The sequence below is a fragment of the Podarcis tiliguerta genome, assembly GCF_965153285.1.
Source record: "Podarcis tiliguerta genome assembly, chromosome: 3".
Classification (NCBI taxonomy): Eukaryota; Metazoa; Chordata; class Lepidosauria; order Squamata; family Lacertidae; genus Podarcis; species Podarcis tiliguerta.
Window position 1 is genome coordinate 20,978,792 of NC_139536.1, and position 12,139 is coordinate 20,990,930.

At 43.3% G+C, this 12,139-nt stretch overlaps 1 protein-coding gene across 2 annotated transcripts in view; it reads right to left on the reverse strand.

The window, feature by feature from the left end:
• Positions 1-11,744, reverse strand: part of CAMKMT (calmodulin-lysine N-methyltransferase) — a 231,463-nt gene extending 219,719 nt beyond the window's left edge. Inside the window, exons 1-3 of one of the 2 annotated variants that reach the window (XM_083433146.1) lie at positions 11,614-11,729; positions 6,831-7,010; positions 3,372-3,547 (exon numbers count right to left, since the gene is read on the reverse strand). In XM_083433146.1, coding sequence (XP_083289272.1) covers positions 3,372-3,547; positions 6,831-6,881 — 227 coding nt within the window. In that variant the 5' untranslated portion in view covers positions 6,882-7,010; positions 11,614-11,729. Of the gene's footprint in view, positions 1-3,371; positions 3,548-6,830; positions 7,011-11,613 lie in introns of both variants that reach the window. The other variant, XM_083433145.1, reaches the window with a different exon arrangement.
• Positions 11,745-12,139: the final 395 nt, after the last annotated feature.

The window sequence follows — 12,139 nt, forward strand, 5'->3', positions numbered from 1 at the left end:
ATAATAATAATTTATTATTTATACCCCACCCATCTGGCTGGGCTTCCCCAGCCACTCTGGGCGGCTTCCAACAGAACACTAAAATACAATAACCTATTAAACATTAAAAGCTTCCCTAAGCAGGGCTGCCTTCAGATGTCTTCTAAAAGTTTGAGAGTTATTTTTCTCTTTGACATCTGGTGGTAGGCCGTTCCACAGGGCAGGTGCCACTACTGAGAAGGCCCTCTGCCTGGTTCCCTGTAACTTGGCTTCTCGCAGCAAGGGAACTGCCAGAAGGCCCTCGGCGCTGGACCTCAGTATCCGGGCAGAACGATGGAGGTGGAGACGCTCCTTCATAGATGCTAAATCACACGCACGCATGCAGAGACGCAACACTTTGGGTTGCGTCGTTTTTGGATTGTGACGGGGCCTCCGGGGCGGATCCCCGCCATAACCCGAGGTTCCACTGTAATGTTAAAAGTGTGCAATATTAAAAACTAGCAACAGTGTACCCAGCGTTGCTCTGGTGGGGGAAGTGCACTTTTGAATCAGTTGCTAAAATTGGCAATTATGAAAGATTTGGTCTACCATCTTGATTCAAAATGGCATCCAACCATTCATAAACATAGACAAAGCAATCACTATTCAAAAAAGTGTGATGATCTCTCCAGAGGCACCCAAATCAGCAGTTTGACATCACCACACCAATTAGACAATAATATCTTCAGAGGCACCCAAACTAGAGCAGATTGGAATGGTTCAGTCTGCCATGTGGATTCAAAGTAGTGGTGGGTCCATTTACCACAATGCAGCAGCCATGGCAGCCAGATAAGCTACAGTAAAGGAGTAGGAGGCAGCAGGGCAGTGAAGGAGTAGGAGGCGGCAGGGCAGCTGGAGCCTGAACCACACTTAGGCAGGACACACTGCAGGCTATGATGTGAAAAGCAGGGACGGCAGAAGGGCGAGTCCAAGCAGACCCGGCACAGCAGCTAAGCACATGCAGCAGTGCTGCAGGAATTGTGCGCCAAGGGTTCAGTTGTCCTGGCTGCAAGGGTCTGCTTCAGCAATATGTTTCTTACAGGGTATGTGTTTGCAAAGCAGCACCCAGCAGGACTGATTTCTCCTGCTCTCTGCAGTGTGGTCAGGAGGTCCTTCTCCTCCCTCGCTCCTGACTATATAGGAATTTTTTAAACCTTAATAAAAATTGAACTCTGAATCAATTCTGGGCTGCATCCAAATCAGGTACTCCCAGGTCAGATCAGGGCCCTAGATCAGGGTGTGTGTAAAGCTGTAAAATTACATTATCCATTTATAAATTTCAATAGTTGGGAGGTTCTTCGAATTCATGGGCAACTTCAGCTAATATTTAATAAGATGTACTTTAAATTAAACTTTATATGTGTATGTCCTTTTCCACTAAGAACTGGTGCCATTCAATGATTTCTAAGTTGTGTAAACTCAGTCAGATCCTCCGGAACAATACCTTCTAGGCAGGAAATATAAAACTCAGCATCCACAGCAGGCTTAATAAGGGGCTACAGGAAAAAAGTATAGCCTTCAGGTTGTTTAAGCTACTGCTGTCCTGCTATGAAGTACAAGCTTCAGAGGTGTGTGGAGTCAAATAAATGATAGAAAGAAAACTATAAATCTAACTTTGGTAACTCATTTATCAAGTGCTTTATCAGGACTGTCAAAATCTTGTACAGTAATAGTTCCCGCAGGGTTTTATAGCTGCTTTGTGCGAGCTGTTGCATCAGAGGTTTCAGTGGGATTCCACAGCATGCTCAAATTCTCCTTGCTGAGAACATCTCTCTGTTTGGCCATCAAATGTATTCTGACATTTTCCGATAGCCAGTTTACTATGAGAGAAAGCTGGATTATGGAAAAATATATTAATATAAAAAGTGCCATGAAGACAAGATGAGGAGATGGATTGTAATCCTGATGGTAGTACCAAGAGTGGGACTAAAATGATTGCAGCAGACAAGTGTAACTAAACTCAGATTGTCATTAAACTGCTCAGAGGGATCCATTTCAGGTGAAAAAATAATAAGTGGGCAAGGGTGATTTCTTCCATATCTCTTCCTCCAGCCACTATGGTCGCAGCTAGGCTCCAAGACCAGAAATGCGCCAGTTGGGAGAAATGCCATGTGGGAGAGATTGCAGGAGGTAGCATAAAGGCAAGAAGTTCAGCACTCCCACTGAGCGTGCTGCTTTCCCCCTTGAAATCCTCCATCTGCTTCACCTGTGCTTGCATTTGAAGGCACAGGTGTCCAGGCCTGGCCTTGTGAAGAAGGCCGTGGGGCATGGTGGCAAGACAGGTCAGATGCAGTAAGTAAGCAACTTGCTCTGACAAATGATAGCTGTGGTCTGCTTCTAGTCTACCTCTCCAAGTCTCAATTCCTTTTGTGAGAACTGTATCCTTTAGGGCCAACCCTCTGGCCTGCAGACAGGGATTTCTGGGCTCCCTGGTATCCCACCTGGTGCACTCACTACATGATAGGGACAGCGAGTAGATTGGGAGGAAGGTGAAGGCACCCACTGAGGGTCCCAGCTCCCGTTCTATGGGCTTTGACACTATGGGGTCTGGTCCTGGGGGCTCCTGCCAGCCTCAGATGTACCAGATCCCTGGTCACCAGCATTAGGCACAGATCAAGATACCTAGTCTGGCTCCTTACTTAGCTAATGACTCTGCAGCCTCTGCAGTATTTTGGTCACTGCTGGACTCTGGGGACATGACACCAGGTCTGCCACCATCACATTTAGTTCCATCCTTAGGGCAAATACCACGTTGCATTTACACACTTGAACATGAGCCCAAGAGCTAGCTCCCTTACATTTGGGAGGAACATTTGGTGCACAAAATTGACAGGGGGGGTACATAGTATTCTCCCCTCCTGCCACATCTCTGCTCCAAACCACTCCCAAATCACTTTCCCCTTTATAGTTCCAAATACACTGTTTCAAATTCTCTCCTGCATAAACACAAAAATCAGCTCAAATATGTGTTTTGTGGCACATATGAGAATGCGACCAGTGCAAGAAGTTAGAAAGCATACCAGTGCAAGTAGATAAATAGGTACTGCTGTGGCGGGAAGGTACACATGTGCCAGCAGTACCTATTTATCTACTTGAACTGGTATGCTTTCTATCTTCTAAGTTGGCAGAAGCTGGGACAGAACAACGGGAGCTCAGTGGCTTAGACCACAGCAATGCATATTGAATTGGACAAAGCAAATTCAACTGAATATTGAAATTCATATAATGATTTCATCAAATCTTAAGATGTGCCTAAATTATTTAAACTACTAAAAATGAAAAGTGAAAAGGGACGATCAAAAGTGACATGTGGCAGGCATAGACAGTACCTGCAAAAACAGAAGAATACTTACTTCAAGGATATACTGTATTCAGGGTAATAGATGCTTTTGTACTGAAGCCAGGTTCCTTGGTCATCTTCTGCCACCCTTCTCTCCTCTTCTGTTACTGAGAAGAGACTGAATGAAGCAAATCTCCTTACTGATACTTGTGGAAGGTGAACATTCTTCAAGTGTTTTTTCTTCAGAACCTTTGGTTAAAAAAAAAAAAGTCATGAAAACTTAACCACTTACAATACAGAGCTTTAAAGCTCAACAGCAATTATTCAAATTTAAAATGTCTCACACCGAGGTAATTGCAAGCTAGCAGCTATTGTTGACATCTTTATAACCATGAAAGTAATGCAATGCAATACACACTACAAGGACACAGGAATATTGGAGCTGTGTGAGCAGGTGTGGGATAGGATGGCAACCCAAAACTAGAAGTGTGGGGAGCAAGTACAGGAGCAATGTAGGTAAGATGGCAATGACACAATGTCATCATGCTGAATTTGTCTTAAGTTAGTCAATCTAGATCAAGGGTGGGGAACCTGTGGTCCTCCAGATTTTGTTGGGTGCCCACCAGCCCCAACCAACATGACCAGGGATAGTAAGAACAAAAGAAAAGCCCTGCTGGAAAGGTCAAAGGCCCATCTAGTCCAGCATTCTGTTTTCACAAAAGTTAACCAGATGCCTATGGGAAGCCCCCAAGCAGGACCACAGTACAAAAGCAGGATGGTGGAAGTTGGGAGCCCCACACCATCTGGAGGGCCATAGGTTCCCCAACCCTGATCTAGCTGATAACCAGGGCTACACAGTTTATGAAAAACATTCTCTCTTATTTGGTTAATAAGGACTTTGCATACCTCCTAAAAGTCATTCTTTCATCTAATTAAAAATCTGTTTCACATATTATTATTCTTTTAATGGCAGAAATGCCTAATCAAGTTTAACTCAAATTCAATTAACACTGCAACCCTATCCTCAAATTATGCTGGTTGGCCAAGAATAGGATTGCTACTAAACACTCAGCATAAGCACAATACAGCTTACAATTTAATTGGTAGTGCTGTGTTGTGGCATGGTGACGTCCCATTGCCTCTGCTGATTCCCTGCTGGGACCTCAGCCATTGGGAGATGCAATAGCCTCTCCTGAAGGAAGTTCAACCCCTTGGAGAATCAACTCGCAAGTGGACTATTGATACCAGTTATGCACAGTGCCTAAGTCAAAGCCACTTACATCTGTAATCAAGAAGTTGTGACCCAATCTGAACCAAAGAATGTTGTTACGTGTGATCATTTAATTGTTGATGCCCGGGAAGGGGGGTGTTCACAGGGCCTGGGTGCGCAACTCAGAGTTATGCCTGCATTTGTGTTGCTTGGAGTTACACGCACATAATCTGTGTGGAATAACTGGTAGTGCACCAATATTTGACCCTTTCTTCTGTGAAGCCTATAATCTCTGGGTCTGATGTGCAGGCGTCCTAACCACTGGACCATTATTCCTTCTTTGTCTGGCCCTGAAAACTATGACTAATGTGGTGGCAACATTGGGAGCAACACTGTTTGGTGGGTGGCAACAGAGTAATAAGGCATGCTATGAGAGTGGTTGGCATTTTTATATTGCCACTTTTTCTCCTATATTTGTACTTTTGACACTACTGCTGGGAGAGTTTAGGACCCAAATTAGTTATGTCAATCTAAATTCCAATATAGTGACAGCCCTCTTAAATAGGCCAAAGGGTTGCTCTGCCCATTCAGCAAAACTCTAGGATCAAATGAAATCTCTCATTATAAAGCTTTCAATTATCAACATTTCAGCAAGACACAGGGAAAAACAGATTAACCATAACAGTAGCTATGTTATAAAAACAGATAGTATGGAAGTGCATTAACATTTTGTGTCTTTCAATCTCCTCAAAGCATTTACAAACCTCATTTTTTTCTACTGCCCTGTGGTATAAACCGTTTAGCTGTTTTAGAAACAAAGATGAAAAAGCAAAAGGTGACAAACCTGTTCAAGGCTGGCTAACATGAGGCTTTGAAAAGGTTGAGAGACAGTGTTCTCTGTTTACACGATGCCCTCTAAGTGAACTTCAAGGATCACTAACTTACCTTATACAGCCATTCTAAATGAATGCGCCCCAGGGACCCTTACAACAAGCACATTATCCAGAAAAGCAAATGAGAATGGTCACTAAGGAAACAGACAAGCACAAGAAATAAAGAAAGCTGATCCACAAAGCTATAACCTAAATTCTTGACTAGTTCCAACTGTAGAAAATGAATGGGAAGTATTTCATTTGATAGTATTGGGCAGTCATTTTTTTTTTTAAAAAAAAGAGCTACAGAAATACTGGCATTCTCCCAGCTATTTGCATCCAAAATAAAGGTGGGTGTTCGGTATCTAATGCATTTTCCTTTACATTCATTTGAATGAGTTCTGGCTTAATTTACCATTTTAAAACAAGTATTATTTTAATTCACCTGCAGACATGCTATTTTTTTTTAATCCATTCTGAAATGTCAGAGTCCTGTGAAGAGTGAGGCATGCTTAAGCTTGCAGTGCCCAGTATAAAACTTATGACAAAGTATATAATATCATTGATTAATTGAAATATACGCAGACCACAAAAATTGTTTATGGATTCAAGTCATGTTTGCAAAAAGTGTTAAGCCATAAACTATGGTTTAGTAATGCTCCCATTTGTTTCTCCCTTCTTATGAGCCGGTAATCAAACTATGCAGTGGATAGCTTAACATGAAGTTCAAGCAGCAGGATCGTGCTTTGTTCCATCTTAACAAATCACAACAGGCAACCAGCCCTAAACCATGGTTTGATTTTGGCTTAGCAACCGCGGTTTGTTAAAACCTAGCAACCCACAATCCCAGATCTGTGTGTCATCTCTTTGTGATATGCTGAGCCCCTCACATAAAGGGGGGTGCAAAGCAGGAGAGGTTGGGCTGTATGCAGCAACACACTGTTCAGGCACATAATTTATGGCTTTGCGTTATATGCAAACACAGTCTTTGTGGCAAACATTGTGAGAATGGTAGAAGTGCCTATCTCGTAGATTTATGGGGTAAAATCAAGCATATTAGTAGAGTGGAGAGGATAAATATGGAAGTGGGTATGATTACACGGACTGGAATAGAAGTCCAAGTCTGAGTGTGTATTTTCACAAAACATGCAGAGCTACCTTCACATCTAGAAGGAAGCTGTAGGAAAGAAAAATAAGTTAAGGGTGAAATGCTAGTAACTGCTGCTGACCACGACATAACTGAGTAAAATTATAGTAGTGCATTCCAGCAGAGCCCTAAACTATCAAGCAGCAGCTATATAAAATCTATGTTTATGGGGTATGAACCCGTAAACGCAAGACATCTGAGTCATAACAAGCAGCGTATGGTTCAAAAACTAGGTGCCTGAAAGACACTAAAGCCACACACTGTAAACCTAGAAGATGCAGCAACGTGTGATATCGTTTTTACCTTCATCAACTTGACACATGATCCTTTTTCACTGACAAGATTTGGTATCATTATTCTTATTGGAAGAAATGTTTTGCCATTATATGATCAAGATCAAAACGATGAATGTATGAACCTCCAGGAGACACAACTTGCAGAGGTTAAGTAAATGTTCTTCAAAAATATCCATTATGTTATTTTCTGTTGAAAGAACCAAGAATGTGGTTCAAGGACTGTTCTGCACTTTTGTTGGTGTTCTATAATTTTTTTATCCACTTCAGCTCTCATTGCTAGGACACCCTGTTTCATTAATTTCATTTCAGTATTTATAGGCCACTTTTCAGGGTTAACCCTGTCAAGGCAGGCTCATAACAAATTAAAAGCTTAAATTCCAAAATAAGAAATGTGCTGGTAAGCAGCGTCATCGTAGAAATAACCCTGATTTGTGAATTGTGTTTATGTCAGGTATTCGTTTTTCATTGCTATACAATATTAGCACAATTTAAATGAAGCCCTTTATTGTTTGTTGGTCTAAAAGTGGCCCAGAAAAGAAGTAAGCCTTACAGAAGACTAGTCTCACAGATTAATGATTTCACCACACTATATTCTATAACTTTTTCCCCTTGGTTCAAGGACACAGAGTTGAAAGCCACACAGCTATATTTCAAAACTAAGAAGTCTGGTCCTTCTTGGCTGTTGTTTTCAGAAATACTCTGCTTAATCTAGGCCTCTCACCGTTTGTGTGTGATGGCATGGTTTATGCTTCTTTTAAACTTATTTTCTGTTTAAACATTTTATTGTTATGGTTTTTCATTTTGATTGTCCTAAGACTCCTTGGTAATGAACATCAGGAAAACAAATTACAGTAGTTCATATTTAATTAAACTAAATATTTTAATAGGTTATAATTCCTGCTATTCTAACAAAGGCTTGCAGGCACTGGGCTGCTTGCCCCTGGTGTAACTTCATGCGTTTCTAAAATTCCTGTCCACAGGTGTGCATCTGAATAGGATACATTTAATTAACTCTACTTTTGGAGAAACAGGTACTATTACCCACTGAGAGACATTCGTTTTAAAGTGGTATAATTATACTGTTTAAGATTAATTGTGGTTATATATTTAAAAAGTAGTAAAAAGTTAATTTGGTTAGTTACTCCCAGTATCCATCACAGGATTTAAGAAAGCTGTGGTAACTAGCATAAGGACTGATAAATGTAATTTTGATATTGTGCTTCTAATGAAACAGGAGCTTGCTACATTGTGGAAGTTTAGCTCAGGTTAAATTCTGATAGGCAGAGTATAATCGGCTACTGCTCCAAAATCATGGGCCCATTAATCAATTTTGGACTTGCAGAAGGGAGTCATTCATCCCATAGGAACTTTCAATAAAAGTGAGCATACATTCTAATCAACATAGGTTTTACTTTTGAATTGCAGCTGGTTCAAATGTGCATATAGATAATTTGATTTCCTAGCACTTGAGAAATGGCACATAAACTTTCCCATTGTGCTTGAAGATTCATATCACCCAATGTCAACTTAGTCTGTGACACTGGAATTATATATTAACTGATCCAAGTTATTTAATGTTGCAGCTCATGCTTCTGCAAATAAACCCTTACAATTATTAATATGCACAACCCAATTTAATAATAATAATAATAATAAACCGCCCTTCATCCATAGATCTCAGGGCAGTTCACAACATCAAAAGTACAATTTAAGTAACACTTGCACAAATAGTGTTTATTCTTTTGACCATAACCGCTTAAGAAGGTTGAAGAATGTCTAATATTGTACAACACTCTTTATTAACTGATAAAGACTTTCCTCACAGAAACTTACTTACTTTTTGAAACTTCTTAATAACATCTTGCCTAAAAGCTCACATTGCAATACAGTGACATATAAATTTGCCAATTTTTAAACTTTGTGCTACAGAGTATTTAAGGTTCTTTTTCAGGCACTTATGAGAACACAAGGAGAGCCTGTGGATCAGGCCAATGGGCCATCTTAGTCCTGCATCCTGTTCTCACAGTGGCTGACCAAAATTCCTGTGGGAAATCCGCAAGCAGGACCCAAGCACAAGAGCACTCTGCCCTCCTGTGGTTTCCAGCACTTGGTATTCAGAAGCATTGCTGCCTCTGACAATGGAGAAGGAGCACAGCAATCATGGCTAGTTGCTGCTAATAGCCTTCTCCTCCATGAATTTCTGTAATCCTTTGTGGCCATCGCTGCTTCTTGTTTAACTATGTGTTGTGTAAGGAAGTACTTTATTTTATTTGTCCTCAATCTTCCAACATTCAGCGCCATTGGAAGTCCACGAGTTCTAGTGGTACGACAGAGAGAGAGAGAGAGAGAGAATTCTCTATCCTCCTCTTAGTCGACTTTTCTCTAAACTAAAGGTAAAGGGATCCCTGACCATTAGGTCCAGTCGTGGCCGACTCTGGGGTTGTGGCGTTCATCTCGCTTTATTGGCCAAGGAAGCCGGCGTACAGCTTCCGGGTCATGTGGCCAGCATGATTAAACCGCTTCTGGCGAACCAGAGCAGCGCATGGAAACACCGTTTACCTTCCCACTGGAGTGGTACCTATTTATCTACTTGCACTTTGACGTACTTTCGAACTGCTAGGTTGGCAGGAGCAGGGACTGAGCAATGGGAGCTCACCCCGTCACAGGGATTCAAACCGCCGACCTTCTGATCGGCAAGTCCTAGCTCTGTGGTTTAACCCACAGTGCCACCCGCGTCCCATTTCTCTAAACTAAAAAGTTCCAAATGCTGCAAACTTTCTGCATAGGGGAGCTGCTCCATCCTCCTTGATAATTTAAGTTGCCCTTTTCTGAACGTTTCCCAATTATACAGTATGCTTTCTGAGGGGAGGCAACCGCACAGCGCTTCAGGAGACATGGTGCTGACAGTGGCGCAAAGGTTCTCCACACAATGCACCTTTGCGAGTGGCTCCCACACATTGTGGCAGCCACGGGGAGCAGCTGTGCCCTGCAACTATGACAGGGATCAGCTTCAAAGGGCAGTATTTTGATTGACAAAAGGCTCTGTGCCATAGAGCATTTGCACACACAAAATACACCACATTTCCCACTTATTCACTTAGAATATTGTTACCCACTTTTCATTATTACTGCAATATCAGAGCGGGCCACAGAAAAGCCAAAACAGAGATATAGAATAAATTCCAACAATAAAATTATCACACCGCTCATTAAAAGCAACTTAAATACAGTAACAGCAAATTCAGCACTCATATCCACTGAACTCTCTACAGCTCACTGAAGAGTGGGAGGAGGTTGATCTTTTAACTACTCTCTTGCCTAGCAACATGGGCGAATAAACCAGAAAAGCAATACACTATGCTAAAATGTTAGAGAACGGGTGTTTTGGACAGCCAACGTGGTTTAGTAGTTAGAAGAGCTTTTTTGCATATGCTGGCTGGGGCTGATGGGATTTGTATTCCAAAATATCTGGAGGGAAGCAGGTTGGAATGGGCTGGGTTAGTTAGAGCATGGATAGGCAAACTAAGGCCCGGGGGCCGGATCTGGCCCAATCGCCTTCTAAATCCGGCCTGCGGACAGGCCGGGAATCAGCGTGTTTTTACATGAGTAGAATGTGCCCTTTTATGTAAAATGCATCTCTGAGTTATTTGTGAGGCATAGGAATTCATTCTTTTTTCCCCTTCAAAATATAGTCCGGCCCCCCAAAAAGTCTGAGGGACAGTGGACCGACCCCCTGCTGAAAAAGTTTGCAGACCCCTGAGTTAGAGGGTTGCATCAGGGCTGGGAAGATTCAAGACAAGAGTCACCATTCAGCCATGAATGGGCAACCTTGAGTCCAATACTCTCCTTCAACCTAACCTACTTCACGGGATTGTTGCAAGGGTAGAAACGTTGACTAGAACCACAAACATCCACCAGGAGCTCCTTGAAGGGCGGGATAAAAATTGGAATAAATTATATTACTAACAGAAACAGTGGGAGGGGAGGTATATTGCACTTTGGTTCATTCACAACCTCAAGAGCAGGGAGGGCACTTTGGGCAAGTTGCAGGCATGGCCAAACTTGGCCCTCCAGATGTTTTGGGACTACAACTCACATCATCCCTAGCTAATAGTACCAGTGGTAATGGATGGTGGGAATTGTAGTCCCAAAACATCTAGAGGGCCAAGTTTGGCCATGCCTGGTAGAGCATGGTGCTGATAATTGCCAAGATTGCAGGTTCGATCCCTGTATGGGACAGCTGCATTGCAGGGGGTTGGACCAGATCAGTGGTTCCCAACCTTTTTTTTTTTTTTTTTTTTTTTTTTTGGCCATGCCTCACCTAAGCATCTCTAAAATCCTGATTCCCCCCCCCCACACACACATATAATTCTTATTATTCAAAAAGTGAACTCCTATTCACCTGAAGGAAGCCTATAAGGCCATCATTCACTGTTAATAACTCATTCTCGAATTGCCCCCCCCCCTTGAAAATTAAATTGCCTCTCCACCTGTGGGGCGTGTGCCCCACGTTGGGAACTACGGGACTACATGGTCCTCCTTGGGGTCCCTTCCAACTTTGCGATCTGCGTGAAGTCATGCCCCTATCTCATTTCCCCACCACCACCCCCGTCGCTGAAATGGGGCTCTCCTCGCGGGGCACTGTGAAAAATAAAAGTGAAATGATGACGGCGGAAGCCCTTCGCCGACCCAGAAGGTGCTAGAGAGAGACGGAGAGACAGGCAGGACCCCCTGACGATGAGGATGGTGAGGAGGATAACGACGTCCCTGGCTGGGAAAGGGAAAGGTACCTGTCTGAGGAGCACCCAGCGGGCTTTGGCGGCTGCCTGCCGGCTTCCTTCCCGGGCTCCTCCGGCGTCTCCCTCCTCTCCTTCTGCCTGACACCTGTCAGCTGGGGGAGAAGCGCTCATGGCGGGAGCGGCTCGCGCCGGGGCTCAAACTTGAGGGAGAGCGCGCCAAAAAGAATAGATCTATAAAAAGAGTGAGGCGGGGTGGGAAGCGAAGTGCAGCGGGGAAAGGATAGCCCCGAGCGACCCGCCGCCTCACTGAGAGAGGGAGAGCACATGGGGGGGAAGGGGGAAGCCGCCTCAGAGCTTTCGCCTCAATCTTTTCCAGCAGCAGCTGTGACAGAGAACCTCCCATGGAGCCCGGAGGGAGAGGAGGGGCATTGGGCGCCATCTTTGATAAGGGCTAAGGGACGTTGCGCGGTCGGGTAAGCTGCGGCAGCTGTGAGGGGAGATGGACTTGGGAAGCTTTCGAGGCTTGGAGGAGTTTTATATGACCTCTTTGAGCGTTTCTTTTCAAAGTGGGGAAGAC